The sequence below is a fragment of the Coregonus clupeaformis genome, chromosome 11, assembly GCF_020615455.1.
Source record: "Coregonus clupeaformis isolate EN_2021a chromosome 11, ASM2061545v1, whole genome shotgun sequence".
Lineage (NCBI taxonomy): Eukaryota > Metazoa > Chordata > Actinopteri > Salmoniformes > Salmonidae > Coregonus > Coregonus clupeaformis.
The window spans coordinates 36079908-36101402 of record NC_059202.1 but is presented as its reverse complement, the minus strand read 5'-3'; the positions used below and the strand labels follow the sequence as shown (position 1 = coordinate 36101402).

General features: G+C 47.9%; 2 protein-coding genes across 7 annotated transcripts; both read right to left on the bottom strand.

Moving 5' to 3' along the window:
• Positions 1–1902: 1902 nt before the first annotated feature.
• LOC121576495 (interferon-induced protein 44) lies at positions 1903–9517 on the bottom strand. Of its 5 annotated transcripts, none has more exons than XM_045223539.1 (8): positions 9469–9517; positions 9037–9248; positions 8811–8880; positions 8262–8463; positions 7903–8055; positions 7462–7633; positions 7261–7361; positions 1903–3207 (listed from the first exon to the last, which is right to left on the bottom strand). In XM_045223539.1, the coding sequence occupies exons 2-8, from the start codon at positions 9245–9247 to the stop codon at positions 3019–3021; spliced, it is 1098 nt and encodes a 365-aa protein (XP_045079474.1). In that variant the 5' UTR covers position 9248; positions 9469–9517; the 3' UTR covers positions 1903–3018. The 5 variants fall into 5 exon arrangements, with proteins under 5 accessions (XP_045079474.1, XP_045079472.1, XP_045079471.1 ...); XM_045223537.1 differs by having other exon boundaries at positions 9368–9496; XM_045223536.1 differs by having other exon boundaries at positions 9372–9496.
• Positions 9518–12788: 3271 nt separating this feature from the next.
• Positions 12789–20645, bottom strand: LOC123481329 (interferon-induced protein 44-like). 2 transcript variants are annotated; one of them, XM_045223626.1, is made up of 8 exons: positions 20567–20645; positions 20294–20416; positions 19512–19581; positions 19203–19398; positions 18843–18995; positions 18310–18481; positions 18109–18209; positions 12789–13106 (listed from the first exon to the last, which is right to left on the bottom strand). In XM_045223626.1, the coding sequence occupies exons 3-8, from the start codon at positions 19547–19549 to the stop codon at positions 12918–12920; spliced, it is 849 nt and encodes a 282-aa protein (XP_045079561.1). In that variant the 5' UTR covers positions 19550–19581; positions 20294–20416; positions 20567–20645; the 3' UTR covers positions 12789–12917. The 2 variants fall into 2 exon arrangements, with proteins under 2 accessions (XP_045079561.1, XP_045079560.1); XM_045223625.1 differs by having other exon boundaries at positions 20294–20451; positions 20567–20639.
• Between the last annotated feature and the right edge of the window lie 850 nt (positions 20646–21495).

Sequence of the window (21495 nt, the reverse complement as noted above, 5' to 3'; positions counted from 1 at the left end):
GTGGTCACTTGTGTTGCAAAGTAGAAGATCACTGGTTCCAGCCCAGTATGGCTACAGGGACAGTGTTTCATACCAGTATAGCTGTGTTCAGCATAAGCACAGCCTACTCAGCATAGACTTAGGCTATAGAATAATTATAATAAGTGTATATCCGAGTTTCAGTGTAGGCTACTTGTGTAGTAATTAGAACAGTGTTTGAACCAGCGATCTTTCTCGTTTCAGGGCAATCTGTGCCATAAAGTTCCAGACCTCACACTTCCATCAAAGGCATGAGAATGAGAGACTACAGGAGGATTATCCCACCGTTGCTGCCAGTGTAGCAATTGAAGGGGAAGTGCTCAAACTGCACCAACTTGCAACCCGGCTGTTACAGGGATAGCTCACTACCACCCATGCTTAATAAGTCCAGACCTCTTGGAAGAGGCTGTACACTGACATACTGAGGCTACACTTAGGCCTATTGCTTGAAATACTAAATTGATGCAACACATTTTCAGCAAGACACCAATTTCCCTCTGCTGCTGGGCTCACCATTAGCAAACTCATCTAATAGGAACAGAGATGATATCGGGACTATCTGAAAACATAGTGCATTGATTAGAACACAACAGGATGTGCAATGATTTTCATGTATTGTGAAAGACGTACTATAAGTGAAATTATGTTATTTATTATGGAATTTGCCAGATGATGCCCTGTTACACTATATAGTGGTTTGCTTGATTGAATATGTTCATATTACTTGGTATAGTCCAGGGTGCTTGCTTAGGCCTGTAAGTTTAAAACAAGATAATATTTTTCAATGCCAATATAACACTCCGTTTAGAGGGTTCGGAGATTGGAACGTCAACTATAGGAAAGTTAAGACCAGACAGGAGCTTTACAAAACATGTCTTTATTCTCTAGAACCAACCACCATCTCAATCATTTCACTTGACACACAGGAATTTATAGACACAGGCCAGACATTACTAATCAATGATCATCAACTCCAATTCACACTCTTACACCAATAAAGTTTCTATCACTGTACCAAAATGGAAATAAACTGTTATCTTATAGTGAATTTATTCAAATCACCCAACATTTTAAATTATGATTGGAGGCTTATTTTTAACAGATAAAGATAATAGCTAGCTAGCACTCTTCAATCCCCAAATAGCAATTTTTTATATGGCTTAAAGGATTCAGTTTCTCTCTACACTTATTCTACAGAGGAGAGCAAAACGTGTGGAGGAAGAGGATGGAGTTGGTCTTGTGTCTATAGAGAAGAGGAAAAGGTGGTCTGCCGTGAAGCATTCCAGTCGGATCATACAAAACGTCACCATCATAGACTTAGGAATAATAATACTAATAAAATACATATATAATAACATGTATTTCGTGAACCAACACTCGCAATTGGCTTCCCCCCCTTACTAGCTCTGACTTTGCTGATAGCTACTTTATTGAGGATATGTGATATGTGGTTGTCCCACCTAGCTATCTTAAGATGAATGCACTAACTGTAAGTCGCTCTGGATAAGAGCGTCGGCTAAATGACTACAATGTAAATTTACTAGGATCTCTAGGGTCACCATGCCAGTGGTGGCCTCCTCGTTTATCTCCAGAAAGGCCTTATGGGCCACCGTAGACAGGAAGAGTGACCCTGTCCCCGTTGAACGGGTCCCTCACCTGGAGAAGCGGGTAGATGCATCCCAAAATGGCGACCGGGGTATGGGCGAGTGGGTATGTTGAAAGAAAATAATGGGCGTGTGGAAAGGAGTGGGCGTGTGGAAAGGAGTTGGTGAGTCGAAAGCACTCTGCTATAGGATAGACCAGGGGTGTCAAACTCATTCCATGAAGGGCCTAGTGTCTGCGGGTTTTTGGTTTTAACTTTCAAATAAGACATAGACAACCAGGTGAGGGGAGTTCTTTAATAATTAGTGACCTTCATTCATCAATCAAGTACAAAGGAGGAGCGAAAACCAGCAGACCCTCGGCCGTCCGTGGAATGAGTTTGACACGTGGGTTAGACTATTTTCATTGAGCTGTGTATTTTTCTTCTTCCATTTCTTACCTTGCAACCACCTTACATTGACCTACCATACAGTGCGAGTTTGGACTTTGTTTTTAAGCCAGAGGATGAGTCTGAGTCATTTTTCACTGTCAGTTTTACACACAAAAAATAATGGTACATTTTCAGTTATAAAACTGATGATTGTTTTTTTTTTATTAAAAGTATTGATGATGGGTGTACTTCATGCATGGAATGAATGTACAGCTGTCATCCTGATATTGGCTACTAGGTAGCTACTTCCCACGCTGTTGCCAGACAGTAGTAATTGTCAAGCGGGAGCGAACGTCACTCTACCCTTGTTGTTGCCGTTCATGCCCTCCCCATTGAGTAGTAGACTGTATGTATGAATCAAGGTGACATCTAGATGGTTATCAATATTAGTTATTTCTTGTGTAAGTTGCTATGCTACTTGAAATAAAATAATGTGAGAGAAAGAAATGGTCACGTTAGCGACACAACCTTGACACGAAGTAGGAAGCACATCAAGTCGGCAGGCACAATGATTCAACACCCGGTGCACTGGTTTCCGTTGCCGGTTTATCAACTGGTCGTGTAGTCAAATTAGTCATGCAAAACGGTCTTGAGTGAAAACAAATCTGCCCAATTAGCTGATTCGCTTTCCATACACCCACTCTTTTTGACACACCCACTCGCCCATACTCCGGTCACCATATTGGGCTGCAGCTAACCATACTTGCTCACCTGTGCTAAGCTAACACGTTGTACCTATATACATGTGGCCAGTGACCCATAACCCCATGTGAGAGTGCCCCTAGTGTACAAAACAGGTTAAGAAATCCTTAGACAGACAACATATACACAGTTCAAAATGGCTCTTAGACATTTGTTTTACTCAAAGCAAGACATCTGTTAACAAGTTAACAATAAGGTAAGCAAGTTATAAAACATGATAAACATATGTTATACATTTTTATATTACACAGCATTTCACAGCCTTTTTAATGAGACAGGTTAGGCTCTGTTGCTGCACAGTCCTGGAAGTGCAGATCCACATACTGCAGGATGTGGTCCACAGCACTGAGCAGAAGGATGTCTGTGTTCTCATCAACGTCCAGCTCAGACGAGTAGTTCTTCACCGGGACGATGTAGGAGGTGGACATGCCAAGCAGAGCCCCCGCCTTATTAATCTACACACACACACACACACACACACACACACACACACACACACACACACATTTGTTTTACTATACTTGTGAGGACCAAACAATTGATTCCTATTCAAAATCCTATTTTCCCTAACCTTTAACGTAACCCTAACCCTGATACTAATCCTAACCGTAATTGTAACCCTAGCCCTAAACCTGTTACAGGAGGGGGTTGCAGTTCATCCTCCGACAACCTTAGGCACCTCCTTACTCACAGTCTGGATTAATCATTATCCTATTGGTGTCACCTGTGTCTACCTGTTCACCTGTGTAATTATGCCCTCACTTCCCTGTGTTCCCTTGCTCAGTTTTCTCTGCTAGTTTCTCGATGCCAAGCAGTACTAATCAGTGTCTGACCGCGAGACGTATGTACAGGTACTTGAGAAATGTTATCCCTGTTTCATTGTTGTTTCAGTCGTAGTTAGTATTTCGTATGTTTGCTGTCAGCCTGTTTTTGGAGACCAATTTGCTCCTCCTTTATTTTATTTTGACAAGTCCGTTATTTTGTATCCTGGCTTTGGAACCACCAGTAAAGATCCTTGTCTCTGCCTACTGCCTACTGTCTCTCCGGCACCGCACCTGGGTCACACTTCACACCAACCCTTACAGAAAACTGAGCCAATATGGACCCAGCAGAGGCAGCACAGTATCATAGCGCATTGGCAACGCAGGGATCTATGCTGAACCAGCACGACCGCACCCTGCAGCAGATCACGAGAATCTCCGCCTGCTGACGATTGCCGTGCTGAGCCGGGTGGACACCCGACCAGCCCCGGCAGCCAGCAGAGCGGAAGCCGCGGCAGCGGCGTCTCCAGTCTCGCCTGCGACATCGCGGGAACCCCGCCTACCACCTCCGGAGAGGTACGACGGACGTCCAGAGGGCTGCAGGGAATTCCTCACCCAGTGTTCCCTGGTATTCAGCCTACAACCCTCCTCCTTCCCGACGGAGCAGGGCCGGGTGGCCTACATTATCACTCTGTTGACGGGTCGGGCCCTTTCCTGGGCTACCGCGTAGTGGGAGAGCCAAACTCTGGCTTGCTCCGACTCCTACCAATTCACCTGAGAGCTATGCAAGGTGTTCGACACCTCTCGGGTGGTGTTGGGGCACGAGGTCGGGAGGCGGTTCACGGCCTTTCGGGTGGGTGACCGTTCGGTGGCAGACTACTCCATGGAGGTCCGGACCCGGGCTCGAAAGGCAGGATGGAGGAGGCTGTCTTGGTCGTCCTTTACGCGCAGGGGCTATCGGAGGGGATGAAGGACTCTCCTTCAGGGAGCTGCCTGAGCAACTGGATGGCCTCATCGACCTCTCGGTGCGGGTAGACAATCAGCGTCGTGAGAAGGCGCACGAGAGAGGAATGACGCAAGGCGCGCTTGTCCAGGATGGAGAAGCAGAGGCGTCTGCGCCAGGGACGTTGCCTGTACTGCGACCAGGCAGGTCACCACTACGATTCATGCCCGGAGAAGCCAGGAAACGGGACCCCAACTCCAGAGACTCCCTGACTTTTCTCCCCGTCAGGGTTCAGTGGGCCCGCGGTGCGCAATGCGCGTCGGGCACATGCATTGGTGGATTCGGGGGCCGCGGGCAACGTGATGGACGCGACGCTGGCCCAAGGGTGGAGCGTTCCGTTACCCTCCCTCTCTGAGCCAGTTCCTACCTCCTCACAGGCCATACGACTGCACTATCGATCTCCTGCCGGGCGCCATGCCCACACGAGGGCGATTGTTTTCCTTGTCCCGGCCGGAGACGCTGGCCATGAGGGAGTATATCGACGAGGCACTCGTCGAGGGTCACATCCGTCCCTCTACCTCACCTGCGGGCGCGGGCTTCTTCTTCGGGGGAAAAAGAACGGTGGGCAGCGGCCGTGCATTGATTACCGGGCGCTCAACGACATCACGGTTAAGAACCTCTAACCTCTCCCCCTGATGACGACGGCATTCGAGTCATTGCAGGGAGCCCGGGTCTTCACCAAGCTGGACTTACGAAATGCCTACAACCTGGTGAGGACTTGGGAGGGGGACAAGTGGAAGACGCGTTTAACACACCCAGTGGGCATTACGAGTACCAAGTCATGCCGTTCGGTCTAGCCAATGCGCCTGCGGTGTTCCAGGCATTGGTCAATGACGTGCTCCGGGACCTCCTCGACTACAGCGTCTTCGTATATATTTGGATGACATCCTAATATTTTCAAAAGACATGAGTGAACACCAGCAGCACGTTCGGCAGGTCCTCCAACACCTTCTCCGTCACCAGCTCTACGTCAAGGCGGAGAAGTGCATGTTCCACACAGAGACAGTCTCCATCCTGGGGTTCATCGTCACTCAGGGGGACTTACGGATGGGCCCAGCCAAGGTCAGCGCAGTACTGGATTGGCCCCAGCCCTCCTCCCTCAAGCAACTACAACGTTTTTTAGGGTTTGCTAATTTTTATAGCCGATTGATTTGCAATTTTATCTCCCTAGCCGCTCCCCTGACAGCCATCACCCAGACGAGCGTGCGCTCCTTCACCTGGACCCCGGAAGCGGGGAACACATTTAATGCGCTTATGCAGCGCTTTACATCAGCCCCTGTCCTAGGGCATCCTGATACGTCCCTGCCGTTCATTGTGGAGGTGGATGCTTCAGACGTTGCGGTGGGAGCAATCCTGTCCCAGCGGTTCCTCACGGACGGTAAGACTCACACCTGCACGTTTTACTCCCGTCGGCTGTCCCCGGCGACGCTGAATTACGACGTGGGGAACCGTGAGCTGCTAGCGGTCAAGCTCGCCCTGGGGGAGTGGAGGCATTGGCTAGAGGGGGCCGCCCATCCATTTGTCGTATGGACTGACCATAAGAACTTAGTCTACATTCAGGGGGCCAAGAGGCTCAACTCGCGCCAGGCCAGGTGGGCATTGTTCTTCACCAGGTTCCGGTTCACGATCTCATACCGTCCGGGGTCGAAGAACACCAAGCCTGACGCGCTCTCCCGGCAGTTCGACCCCGTGGACCTGGTTGAGAGGGACGACCCCATTGTCCCCAACGCCCTGATTGCTACCCCAGTTTCATGGGGAATCGATAGGCTGGTCAGAGCAGCGCTACGGCTTGCCCGGTGTGTGTGCGCACGTAGAGCTCACATCAGCCCGCAGCAGGGGTGCTCCGACCCCTGCCTATCCCCAAGCGCCCCTGGTCCCACATCTCGCTGGATTTCATTTCCACCCTACCCCGCTCTGATGGATACACAGTCATCCTGGTCGTTGTGGACCGGTTTTCGAAGTCTGCCCACTTCATTCCCCTTCACAAACTCCTGTCGGCCCGGGAGACGGCTAAGTTGGTGTTGCAGCACGTTTTCCGGGTCCACGGCCTTCCCCAAGATGTGGTGTCGGATCGGGGCCCTCAGTTCGCCTCCAGGTTCTGGAAGGCTTCGCCATCTGCCTCGGCGCCACCTGCCTTCCGGGGGCACTGTTACAGGAGGGGGGTCGCAGTTCCGGAGCGACCCACTAGGTGTCATCCTCCGACAACCTTAGGCACCTCCTTACTCACAGTCTGGATTAATCATTATCCTATTGGTGTCACCTGTGTCTACCTGTTCACCTGTGTATTTATGCCCTCACTTCCCTGTGTTCCCTTGCTCAGTTTTCTCTGCTAGTTTCTCAATGGCAAACAGTACTAATCAGTGTCTGACCGCGAGACGTATGTACAGGTACTTGAGAAGTGTTATCCCTGTTTCATTGTTGTTTCAGTCGTAGTTAGTATTTCGTATGTTTGCTGTCAGCCTGTTTTTGGAGACCAATTTGCTCCTCCTTTATTTTATCGTAACAAGTCCGTTATTTTGTATCCTGGCTTTGGTACCACCAGTAAAGATCCTTGTCTCTGCCTACTGCCTACTGTCTATCCGGCACCGCACCTGGGTCACACCTCACACCAACCCTTACATAAACCTACCCCTGCATATTTGCGCTAGAACTACTGTTCATACAGGGAGGTTAAATTTCAGATGTTCCAATAGCTGATGTTCCAATAGCTGACTAACATCAATAAGGGGTATTATTGAGAGTACCGTCTGCTGAACGATCCGGCTGTTGTACACCTGGGTGATTTCACGGGCGGTTTCCTGACACACCTGGTCCACGTGTGTCAGCAGTGCCACTTGATGCACACCTACAAAACACATTTGTTTCACACACTGTCAACTGACAGAATTGACCACAGTTCCAACAACCATTACTGCCATTGCTAAAACACTTCCTTTCGTGCTCACCCAGGTCACTGATGTGTTCTCGGAGCTGTTGGAAGGTGGCGCCTAGGCCTTTGGTGTAGCTGGACACTTTAGAAGCATCCACCACAAAGACCACACAGTGGACCTTGTCTTTAAGGGACGGCTTCTTCACATAGCCCACAGTCTCCGATCTCACAGGCTGCTCAGGACTGAACTGTAGAGGATGAATGGGAATGAGAACATTAGCTTGGTTATTCAAACCAACCAGCTGAGAGAGTATTGGAATATTCTCTACCAAACAGAGACATTTATATCAGGGGTGAGCAACTCCTGTCCTGTGAGGCTGCCTGCATGCTTATGTTCCAACCCTAAGCACTAACTCACCTGATTCATAATAGTGGTCTAAATTGAACGTTGACTCCCAATACTTGCACTCTGTCTTACACACACCGGTGGCACATGTGTCCGTTCTCCCTCACGTACCTTGTGTCCCTCGGGTGCATGGCCTTTGATGATAGCCAGAGTGTCATGGAGGGTTAGTCCAGCGGTCTCCCCATCTCCCAGACCCATGACATCACACAGGACCAGCGCAGTAGGCTGCGCCGGACTCTGCCTACAGATGTTGAACAACTTGAGCTAAGACAGAGGACATAGACAGAATTATATGTGTTAGGAAATACTATGTGGTTTACAATATGGAATGATTAACAATAATAATTTTTGTAACTTAACTCAATATTTTGAACCAGTCAAGTATCTTTATTTTGCATGTAATTTATCTATATCAACCAGCCCCAAAACTCCCAGTTTCTCACAAACTCAAATACTTTGTTGTTTTTTACCTCTACCTTTTTGGTGAAGCTGGCAGAGGAAGAGCCAACCATGGCCCGGTTAGTGACTCTTCCTGTGAAGACTGACTGAACAGAGCTGATGAAGCTGGACTTGCCGGCTCCGACAGGCCCCAGCAGCAGAACCCGAGCCTCAGACACAGCCTCACAACCAGGCTTATATGAACTGATAGACTCCATCAGGGTCTTCCTGCGACTGGGTAAACATGGGTCATTTTAAATTAATTTTGATTACACCAGATGTAGTCTCACGTAGCCATGCCTCCAAATCCTGTTGTTATGTCACGACTCTTTTGGAGGTATGGAGAATTTTGTATTAGTCAAAACGTCTAGAATGGTCTGGTAACTTCCAGCAGCTACATTTTTATTGAATGTTACATTTCAAGAACCCTCCCCCACATGCCCGTAGAAGGGGTGCTGCGTGTTATGTTTGTCATTGTCTTCCGACCGGGTAGGAAACATAGCATTGTCTACCCATGTGTTTAGTACCTTATTAGGTGTACATAGGTACGTTTGAGTTTATTGGTGTGATAGCCTACTCACTCCTCAGTCCATGCCACCTCCCTCCATGGGGACTCCATCTTACTTTGCCACTGTTCTGCCCCTGGCAGGCCTAGAGTCGATAGAGTATAGTGTAAGAGCAAACTAGTGAACATCATGAATGTTTAGGTAAGTCTAGTCTACTGGAAAGTGGCAATTAAACAGCACACAATACGCTATTTTGAAATTACTCCGGCATCATGATAGTCTATGCTGTTATTTTGCTTACCTGCAAAACCCCCAGATGAGTTTATCCCATTCTCCTCAGAGTTTTTTGTCATTCTCCTCCTGGACTTGGATTTGTCGTCCCCTGCCGATGTAGTCACTGGGATTTCAGAGACTAACGGTAATACTGAGAAAGATGTACCCCCACCAAAAACTGGTGCAGAAATCTCAGTTAGGCCTACCTTAACAGGTTGCATGAAGCCGCCGAAGGACATGCTGTCAATGTAATAACATATTCAATCATTTATCACAACTTTCAAAAATGTTGTGCCAATTACAGTCATCCTAGAATCAGATAGGGTTCAAAGAAGAACCTAATTTACTTAGCTACTTACTTACTTAAAGTAGCCTAAATAATGCAAAAACAGTAGTGAGAAGTTTGCTTGGAGATTTTAGCGCTGACCCAGCTGAGTTCAGTTTAACATGCAAGCATTACCTATCTGCTTCTCAGTAGAGAAGTGTGTCTGTGGGGTGTGTCTGTTATGAGGAAACGAAAGATAGGAAGTTCTTCTTCTTCTCTGGCACGCACAAATGTAATGTGCATGCCGCCACCTACTGAGCGGGATGTTAACAATATGTCCAAAACAGTTTCAATGTGGGGAAGAAGACAAAACATCATACAAACTACCAATAAAATAAAACTAAATCAACCTACTTTTCTGTTAAAAACCAAATCATATCATAACCCTACACAGGCTCAAGGGGAGCCAGGGAGGGCGGGCCATTCCGGTGCCAGTACTCCTTGTGTAACAGAGTTAAGAACGTGCCGTAAGCTCACTCCACAGCTAGCTTGAAATGTTGCTGATGGAGCTACCCAATTGGTACCTTTTGTATACCTCAAACAGTTGATACGTTGTCAAGGAGGGTGGTCACTTGTGTTGCAAAGTAGAAGATCACTGGTTCCAGCCCAGTATGGCTACAGGGACAGTGTTTCATACCAGTATAGCTGTGTTCAGCATAAGCACAGCCTACTCAGCATAGACTTAGGCTATAGAATAATTATAATAAGTGTATATCCGAGTTTCAGTGTAGGCTACTTGTGTAGTAATTAGAACAGTGTTTGAACCAGCGATCTTTCTCGTTTCAGGGCAATCTGTGCCATAAAGTTCCAGACCTCACACTTCCATCAAAGGCATGAGAATGAGAGACTACAGGAGGATTATCCCACCGTTGCTGCCAGTGTAGCAATTGAAGGGGAAGTGCTCAAACTGCACCAACTTGCAACCCGGCTGTTACAGGGATAGCTCACTACCACCCATGCTTAATAAGTCCAGACCTCTTGGAAGAGGCTGTACACTGACATACTGAGGGCTACACTTAGGCCTATTGCTTGAAATACTAAATTGATGCAACACATTTTCAGCAAGACACCAATTTCCCTCTGCTGCTGGGCTCACCATTAGCAAACTCATCTAATAGGAACAGAGATGATATCGGGACTATCTGAAAACATAGTGCATTGATTAGAACACAACAGGATGTGCAATGATTTTCATGTATTGTGAAAGACGTACTATAAGTGAAATTATGTTATTTATTATGGAATTTGCCAGATGATGCCCTGTTACATTATATAGTGGTTTGCTTGATTGAATATGTTCATATTACTTGGTATAGTCCAGGGTGCTTGCTTAGGCCTGTAAGTTTAAAACAAGATAATATTTTTCAATGCCAATATAACACTCCGTTTAGAGGGTTCGGAGATTGGAACGTCAACTATAGGAAAGTTAAGACCAGACAGGAGCTTTACAAAACATGTCTTTACTCTCTAGAACCAACCACCATCTCAATCATTTCACTTGACACACAGGAATTTATAGACACAGGCCAGACATTACTAATCAATGATCATCAACTCCAATTCACACTCTTACACCAATAAAGTTTCTATCACTGTACCAAAATGGAAATAAACTGTTATCTTATAGTGAATTTATTCAAATCACCCAACATTTTAAATTATGATTGGAGGCTTATTTTTAACAGATAAAGATAATAGCTAGCTAGCACTCTTCAATCCCCAAATAGCAATTTTGTATATGGCTTAAAGGATTCAGTTTCTCTCTACACTTATTCTACAGAGGAGAGCAAAACGTGTGGAGGAAGAGGATGGAGTTGGTCTTGTGTCTATAGAGAAGAGGAAAAGGTGGTCTGCCGTGAAGCATTCCAGTCGGATCATACAAAAACGTCACCATCATAGACTTAGGAATAATAATACTAATAAAATACATATATAATAACATGTATTTCGTGAACCAACACTCGCAATTGGCTTCCCCCCCTTACTAGCTCTGACTTTGCTGATAGCTACTTTATTGAGGATATGTGATATGTGGTTGTCCCACCTAGCTATCTTAAGATGAATGCACTAACTGTAAGTCGCTCTGGATAAGAGCGTCGGCTAAATGACTACAATGTAAATTTACTAGGATCTCTAGGGTCACTATGCCAGTGGTGGCCTCCTCGTTTATCTCCAGAAAGGCCTTATGGGCCACCGTAGACAGGAAGAGTGACCCTGTCCCCGTTGAACGTGTCCCTCACCTGGAGAAGCGGGTAGATGCATCCCAAAATGGCGACCGGGGTATGGGCGAGTGGGTATGTTGAAAGAAAATAATGGGCGTGTGGAAAGGAGTGGGCGTGTGGAAAGGAGTTGGTGAGTCGAAAGCACTCTGCTATAGGTTAGACCAGGGGTGTCAAACTCATTCCATGAAGGGCCTAGTGTCTGCGGGTTTTTGGTTTTAACTTTCAAATAAGACATAGACAACCAGGTGAGGGGAGTTCTTTATTAATTAGTGACCTTCATTCATCAATCAAGTACAAAGGAGGAGCGAAAACCAGCAGACACTCGGCCGTCCGTGGAATGAGTTTGACACGTGGGTTAGACTATTTTCATTGAGCTGTGTATTTTTCTTCTTCCATTTCTTACCTTGCAACCACCTTACATTGACCTACCATACAGTGAGAGTTTGGACTTTGTTTTTAAGCCAGAGGATGAGTCTGAGTCATTTTTCACTGTCAGTTTTACACACAAAAAATAATGGTACATTTTCAGTTATAAAACTGATGATTGTTTTTTTTAAATTAATAGTATTGATGATGGGTGTACTTCATGCATGGAATGAATGTACAGCTGTCACCCTGATATTGGCTACTAGGTAGCTACTTCCCACGCTGTTGCCAGACAGTAGTAATTGTCAAGCGGGAGCGAACGTCACTCTACCCTTGTTGTTGCCGTTCATGCCCTCCCCATTGAGTAGTAGACTGTATGTATGAATCAAGGTGACATCTAGATGGTTATCAATATTAGTTATTTCTTGTGTAAGTTGCTATGCTACTTGAAATAAAATAATGTGAGAGAAAGAAATGGTCACGTTAGCGACACAACCTTGACACGAAGTAGGAAGCACATCAAGTCGGCAGGCACAATGATTCAACACCCGGTGCACTGGTTGCCGTTGCCGGTTTATCAACTGGTCGTGTAGTCAAATTAGCCATGCAAAACGGTCTTGAGTGAAAACAAATCTGCCCAATTAGCTGATTCACTTTCCATACACCCACTCTTTTTGACACACCCACTCGCCCATACTCCGGTCACCATATTGGGCTGCAGCTAACCATACTTGCTCACCTGTGCTAAGCTAACACGTTGTACCTATATACATGTGGCCATTGACCCATAACCCCATGTGAGAGTGCCCCTAGTGTACAAAACAGGTTAAGTCATCCCTAGACAGACAACTTATACACAGTTCAAAATGGCTCTTACACATTCGTTTTACTCAAAGCAAGACATATGTTAACAAGTTAACAATAGTGTAAGCAAGTTATAAAACATGATAAACATATGTTATACATTTTTATATTACACAGCATTTCACAGCCTTTTTAAAGAGACAGGTTAGGCATTGTTGCTGCACAGTCCTGGAAGTGCAGATCCACATACTGCAGGATGTGGTCCACAGCACTGAGCAGAAGGATGTCTGTGTTCTCATCAACGTCCAGCTCAGACGAGTAGTTCTTCACCGGGACGATGTAGGAGGTGGACATGCCAAGCAGAGCCCCCGCCTTATTAATCTACACACACACACACACACACACACACACACGCACGCACGCACGCACGCACGCGCACTCACACACACACACACACACACACACACACAAACATTTGTTTTACTATACTTGTGAGGACCAAACAATTGATTCCTATTCAAAATCCTATTTTCCCTAACCTTTAACGTAACCCTAACCCTGATACTAATCCTAACCGTAATTGTAACCCTAGCCCTAAACCTGTTACAGGAGGGGGTTACAGTTCATCCTCCGACAACCTTAGGCACCTCCTTACTCACAGTCTGGATTAATCATTATCCTATTGGTGTCACCTGTGTCTACCTGTTCACCTGTGTAATTATGCCCTCACTTCCCTGTGTTCCCTTGCTCAGTTTTCTCTGCTAGTTTCTTGATGCCAAGCAGTACTAATCAGTGTCTGACCGCGAGACGTATGTACAGGTACTTGAGAAATGTTATCCCTGTTTCATTGTTGTTTCAGTCGTAGTTAGTATTTCGTATGTTTGCTGTCAGCCTGTTTTTGGAGACCAATTTGCTCCTCCTTTATTTTATTTTGACAAGTCCGTTATTTTGTATCCTGGCTTTGGAACCACCAGTAAAGATCCTTGTCTCTGCCTACTGCCTACTGTCTCTCCGGCACCGCACCTGGGTCACACTTCACACCAACCCTTACAGAAAACTGAGCCAATATGGACCCAGCAGAGGCAGCACGCAGGGAGCTATGCTGAACCAGCACGACCGCACCCTGCAGCAGATCACGAGAATCTCCGCCTGCTGACGATTGCCGTGCTGAGCCGGGTGGACACCCGACCAGCCCCGGCAGCCAGCAGAGCGGAAGCCGCGGCAGCGGCGTCTCCAGTCTCGCCTGCGACATCGCGGGAACCCCGCCTACCACCTCCGGAGAGGTACGACGGACGTCCAGAGGGCTGCAGGGAATTCCTCACCCAGTGTTCCCTGGTATTCAGCCTACAACCCTCCTCCTTCCCGACGGAGCAGGGCCGGGTGAACTACATTATCACTCTGTTGACGGGTCGGGCCCTTTCCTGGGCTACCGCGTAGTGGGAGAGCCAAACTCTGGCTTGCTCCGACTCCTACCAATTCACCTGAGAGCTATGCAAGGTGTTCGACACCTCTCGGGTGGTGTTGGGGCACGAGGTCGGGAGGCGGCTCACGGCCTTTCGGTGGGTGACCGTTCGGTGGCAGACTACTCCATGGAGGTCCGGACCCGGGCTCGAAAGGCAGGATGGAGGAGGCTGTCTTGGTCGTCCTTTACGCGCAGGGGCTATCGGAGGGGATGAAGGACTCTCCTTCAGGGAGCTGCCTGAGCAACTGGATGGCCTCGTCGACCTCTCGGTGCGGGTAGACAATCAACGTCGTGAGAGGGCGCTCGAGAGAGAAATGACGCAAGGCGCGCTTGTCCAGGATGGAGAAGCAGAGGCGTCTGCGCCAGGGACGTTGCCTGTACTGCGACCAGGCAGGTCACCACTACGATTCATGCCCGGAGAAGCCAGGAAACGGGACCCCAACTCCAGAGAATCCCTGACTTTTCTCCCTGTCAGGGTTCAGTGGGCCCGCGGTGCGCAATGCGCGTCGGGCACATGCATTGGTGGATTCGGGGGCCGTGGGCAACCTGATGGACTCGCGTCCCAAGCTGGCCCAAGGGTGGAGCGTTCCGTTACCCTCCCTCTCTGAGCCAGTTCCTACCTCCTCACAGGCCATACGACTGCACTATCGATCTCCTGCCGGGCGCCATGCCCACACGAGGGCGATTGTTTTCCTTGTCCCGGCCGGAGACGCTGGCCATGAGGGAGTATATCGACGAGGCACTCGTCGAGGGTCACATCCGTCCCTCTACCTCACCTGCGGGTGCGGGCTTCTACTTCGGGGGAAAAAGAACGGTGGGCAGCGGCCGTGCATTGATTACCGGGCGCTCAACGACATCACGGTTAAGAACCGCTAACCTCTCCCCCTAATGACGACGGCATTCGAGTCATTGCAGGGAGCCCGGGTCTTCACCAAGCTGGACTTACGAAATGCCTACAACCTGGTGAGGATTTGGGAGGGGGACAAGTGGAAGACGCTTTTAACACACCCAGTGGGCATTACGAGTACCAAGTCATGCCGTTCGGTCTAGCCAATGCGCCTGCGGTGTTCCAGGCATTGGTCAATGACGTGCTCCGGGACCTCCTCGACTACAGCGTCTTCGTGTATTTTTGGATGACATCCCAATATTTTCAAAAGACATGAGTGAACACCAGCAGCTCGTTCGGCAGGTCCTCCAACACCTTCTCCGTCACCAGCTCTACGTCAAGGCGGAGAAGTGCATGTGCCACACAGAGACAGTCTCCATCCTGGGGTTCATCGTCACCCAGGGGGACCTACGGATGGGCCCAGCCATGGTCAGCGCAGTACTGGATTGGCCCCAGCCCTCCTCCCTCAAGCAACTACAACGTTTTTTTAGGGTTTGCTAATTTTTATAGCCGATTGATTTGCAATTTTATCTCCCTAGCCGCTCCCCTGACAGCCATCACCCAGACGAGCGTGCGCTCCTTCGCCTGGACCCCGGAAGTGGGGAACGCATTTAATGCGCTTAAGCAGCGCTTTACATCAGCCCCTGTCCTAGGGCATCCTGATACGTCCCTGCCGTTCATTGTGGAGGTGGATGCTTCAGACGTTGCGGTGGGAGCAATCCTGTCCCAGCGGTTCCTCACGGACGGTAAGACTCACCCCTGCACGTTTTACTCCCGTCGGCTGTCCCCGGCGACGCTGAATTACGACGTGGGGAACCGTGAGCTGCTAGCGGTCAAGCTCGCCCTGGGGGAGTGGAGGCATTGGCTAGAGGGGGCCGCCCATCCATTTGTCGTATGGACTGACCATAAGAACTTAGCCTACATTCAGGGGGCCAAGAGGCTCAACTCGCGCCAGGCCAGGTGGGCATTGTTCTTCACCAGGTTCCGGTTCACGATCTCATACCGTGGACCTGGTTGAGAGGGACGACCCCATTGTCCCCAACGCCCTGATTGCTACCCCAGTTTCATGGGGAATCGATAGGCTGGTCAGAGCAGCGCTACGGCTTGCCCGGTGTGTGTGCACACGTAGAGCTCACATCAGCCCGCAGCAGGGGTGCTCCGACCCCTGCCTATCCCCAAGCGCCCCTGGTCCCACATCTCGCTGGATTTCATTTCCACCCTACCCCGCTCTGACGGATACACAGTCATCCTGGTCGTTGTGGACCGGTTTTCGAAGGCTGCCCAATTCATTCCCCTTCTCAAACTCCTGTCGGCCCGGGAGACGGCTAAGTTGGTGTTGCAGCACGTTTTCCGGGTCCACGGCCTTCCCCAAGATGTGGTGTCGGATCGGGGCCCTCAGTTCGCCTCCAGGTTCTGGAAGGCTTCGCCACCTGCCTCGGCGCCACCTGCCTTCCGGGGGCACTGTTACAGGAGGGGGGTCGCAGTTCCAGAGCGACCCACTAGGTGTCATCCTCCGACAACCTTAGGCACCTCCTCACTCACAGTCTGGATTAATCATTATCCTATTGGTGTCACCTGTGTCTACCTGTTCACCTGTGTATTTATGCCCTCACTTCCCTGTGTTCCCTTGCTCAGTTTTCTCTGCTAGTTTCTCAATGCCAAACAGTACTAATCAGTGTCTGACCGCGAGACGTATGTACAGGTACTTGAGAAATGTTATCCCTGTTTCATTGTTGTTTCAGTCGTAGTTAGTATTTCGTATAACCACTTCTTATAACCAGGTGGCGAATCGCATCTCTGCATATCTGGCAGACATATCAGTATGGATGACGGATCACCACCTCAAGCTGAACCTTGGCAAGACGGAGCTGCTCTTCCTCCCGATGAAGGACTGCCCGTTCCATGATCTCGCCATCATGGTTGACAACTCCGTTGTGTCCTCCTCCCAGAGTGCGAAGAGCCTTGGCGTGACCCTGGACAACACCCTGTCGTTCTCCGCTAACATCAAGGCGGTGACCCGATCCTGCAGGTTCATGCTCTACAACATTCGGAGAGTACGACCCTGCCTTACACAGGAAGCGGCACAGGTCCTAATCCAGGCACTTGTCATCTCCCGTCTGGATTACTGCAACTCGCTGTTGGCTGGGCTCCCTGCCTGTGCCATTAAACCCCTACAACTCATCCAGAATGCCGCAGCCCGTCTGGTGTTCAACCTTCCCAAGTTCTCTCACGTCACCCCGCTCCTCCGCACACTCCACTGGCTTCCAGTTGAAGCTCGCATCTGTTACAAGACCATGGTGCTTGCCTATGGAGCTGTGAGGGGATTGGCACCTCTGTACCTTCAGGCTCTGATCAGTCCCTACACCCAACCGAGGGCATTGCGTTCATCCACCTCTGGCCTGCTGGATCCCCTTCCTCTGCGGAAGCATAGTTCCCGCTCAGCCCAGTCAAAACTGTTCGCTGCTCTGGCACCCCAATGGTGGAACAAGCTCCCTCACGACGCCAGGACAGCGGAGTCACTCACCACCTTCCGGAGACATTTGAAACCCCACCTCTTTAAGGAATACCTGGGATAGGATAAAGTAATCCTTCTACCCCCCCCTATTTTTTTTATTTTTTTTTAATTAAAAAATATTGTAAAGTGGTTATCCCACTGGCTATAGGGTGAATGCACCAATTTGTAAGTCGCTCTGGATAAGAGCGTCTGCTAAATGACGTAAATGTAAATGTATGTTTGCTGTCAGCCTGTTTTTGGAGCAATTTGCGCCTCCTTTATTTTATCGTAACAAGTCCGTTATTTTTTATCCTGGCTTTGGTACCACCAGTAAAGATCCTTGTTTCACCATCTCTGCCTGCTGCCTACTGTCTATCCGGCACCGCACCTGGGTCACACCTCACACCAACCCTTACATAAACCTACCCCTGCATATTTGCGCTAGAACTACTGTTCATACAGGGAGGTTACATTTCAGATGTTCCAATAGCTGATGTTCCAATAGCTGACTAACATCAATAAGGGGTATTATTGAGAGTACCGTCTGCTGAACGATCCGGCTGTTGTACACCTGGGTGATTTCACGGGAGGTTTCCTGACACACCTGGTCCACGTGTGTCAGCAGTGCCACTTGATGCACACCTACAAAACACATTTGTTTCACACACTGTCAACTGACAGAATTGACCACAGTTCCAACAACCATTACTGCCATTGCTAAAACACTTCCTATTGTGCTCACCCAGGTCACTGATGTGTTCTCGGAGCTGTTGGAAGGTGGCGCCTAGGCCTTTGGTGTAGCTGGACACTTTAGAAGCATCCACCACAAAGACCACACAGTGGACCTTGTCTTTAAGGGACGGCTTCTTCACATAGCCCACAGTCTCCGATCTCACAGGCCGCTCAGGACTGAACTGTAGAGGATGAATGGGAATGAGAACATTAGCTTGGTTATTCAAACCAACCAGCTGAGAGAGTATTGGAATATTCTCTACCAAACAGAGACATTTATATCAGGGGTGAGCAGCCCCTGTCCTGTGAGGCTGCCTGCATGCTTATGTTCCAACCCAGCACTAACTCACCTGATTCATAATAGTGGTCTAAATTGCAGACTGTGATTAGTTGAATCAGGTGTGTTAAGAGTTAAACTGGAACAAAAACCGGCACACACTGTGCCCCGTTGCTAAACTCTGAGTTATATGAACATTGACTCCCAATACTTGCACTCTGTCTTACACACACCGGTGGCACCTGTGTCCGTTCTCCCTCACGTACCTTGTGCCCCTCGGGTGCATGGCCTTTGATGATAGCCAGAGTATCATGGAGGGTTAGTCCAGTGGTCTCACCATCTCCCAGACCCATGACATCACACAGGACCAGCGCAGTAGGCTGCTTTGGATTCCGCCCACGAATGTTGAACAACTGGAGCTAAGACAGAGGACATAGACAGAATTATATGTGTTAGGAAATACTATGTGGTTTACAATATGGAATGATTAACAATAATAGTTTTTGTAACTTAACTCAATATTTTGAACCAGTTAAGTATCTTTATTTTGCATGTAACTTATCTATATCAACCAGCCCCAATACTCCCAGTTTCTCACATATTTTCAAAAAAATTTTCACCTCTACCTTTTTAGTGAAGCTGGCAGAGGAAGAGCCAACCATGGCCCGGTTAGTGAATCTTCCTGTGAAGACTGACTGAACAGAGCTGATGAAGCTGGACTTGCCGGCTCCGATAGGCCCCAGCAGCAGAACCCGAGCCTCAGACACAGCCTCACAACCAGGCTTATAGGAACTGATAGACTCCATCAGGGTCTCCCTGCGACTGGGTAAACATGGGTCATCATGAATTCAATATGATTACATGGTGGATAGTTTTGTAGGCCTAGTTGGTGTACATAGGTAAGTTTGAGTTTATTGGTGTGATAGCCTACTCACTCCTCAGTCCATGCCACCTCCCTCCATGGGGACTCCATCTTACTTTGCCACTGTTCTGCCCCTGGCAGGCCTAGAGTTGAAAGAGTATATTGTAAGAGCAAACCAGTAAAAATCATGAATATTCAGGTAAGTCTACTGGAAAGTGGCAATGAGTCTCACAGCACACAATAGGCTATTAAAGGCCCAGTGCAGTCAGTGCAGATTTCCCTGTTAGGCTATTAAAGGCCCAGTGCAGATTTCCCTGTTAGGCTATTAAAGGTCCAGTGCAGATTTCCCTGTTAGGCTATTAAAGGTCCAGTGCAGATTTCCCTGTTAGGCTATTAAAGGCCCAGTGCCGATTTCCCTGTGTTTTATATATATTTCCACACTATGAGGTTGGAATAGTACTGTGAAATTGTGAAAATGATGATAATGCCTTTTTAGAGTAAGAGCTGTTTGAAATGACCGCCTGAAATGTTTGCCTTTTTTGGTGGGATGGAGTTTTGCCCTGCCTGGTGACATTAGTTAATAGACTAATAAGAAAGAGAGTTCTAAACCTCTCTGCCAATAACAGCTAATTTTCAGTTTTCCCTTCTGCACTCCCATACAGTCCTAGCAAAATTATTGCTTGAGAAATTTCCCTTTGCTAAGAAGCAATTTTTGTTTATTTTTGACCATTTTCATTGGAAACAATCACAGTAAGGTACTTAATTGTTACCCAGAAATGATTTGATATTGAGATAAAAAATTGGACCTTTAAGAAATTACTCCAACATCATAATAGTCTACACTTATTTGCTTACCTGCAACCCACCCAGGTGTGTTTATCACATTCTCCTTGCAGACTTTACTCGAGTCAGGTTTGCCGTCCTCTCCCAACAGGACTGTTGCCGAAAATGTTGATGAAGGTTTCTCACCATGCAAAACTGGTGCAGGAAAAGTCCGGAAGTTGAAGGACATGCTGTCAATGTAATAACATATTCATATACCATCATGCAACATTGAATTCTTAAAGCCAATGATCGTCCAAAAATTAGATAATGTTCAAAGAGTAACTTAAAGTAAACTATACAAACCTAGCGAGATTGCTTGGAGATTTTATCCACGTGCAGCTGAGCCTACGGTTCAGTTTGACCTGCAAGTGTTGTGTATCTGTTTCTCAGTAGACTTGGGGGTGTGTCTGTTGTGTGGAAACGAAAGTGATATTTTGAAATCCTGTTTCTACTTGTCTTTCTTTCATACCAGTAGAGCTGTGTTCAGCCTCCAGTAAAAACGAACCTCAGTTTACTCAACATTAACTTAGACTTATAATAATTATAATAAGTCTATCATAATTTTATAAAGGTAAATTACGGACTAGCAGGAAGAGGGATGTGACTGTTGGAAGCACAATCTATAACTGTTGTGGGTTCAGCAGGAGTGTTGCCCACATACTGAATCTAAGGATCCAATGCTATCCGAGCTTCAGTATAGGCTACTTGTGTAGTGATTAGAACAGTGTTTGAACCAACAATCTTTTTCATTGCAGAGCAATCTGTGCCATCAAGGTACAAACCTCACACTTCCATCAAAGGCATTATCATGAGAGACTGCCCGAGGATTATCCCATCATTGCCACCAGTGTATTAACTGAAGGGAAAGTGCTCGAACTGCACCAACTTGCGACCCTGTTGTCCAGTCCTCTTGGAAGTTGTACTACCCTTGTCACGGTTTCGGCCGAGGCTGCCTCTCTTCCTTGCTCGGGCAGGCTTCGGCGTTCGTCGTCTCCGGAATACTAGCTGCCACCGTTGCATGTTTCTATGTTCGTTTGCTTTTGTCTGATTGTTGTTACACCTGTTATCGTTTAGTGTATTAGTGTCCTATAAGTTCTCGTTGTGTTTGTCTAGTGTTGTGTGTGATTGTTTTCACTGTCGAGCGCTTAGCTATTGTATGTACAGTTTGCTCGGTTGAGCTGCTCTCCATTCTGTGTTTTGGAGTATTTTGTCGCACGTATTTTGTGCGCCCG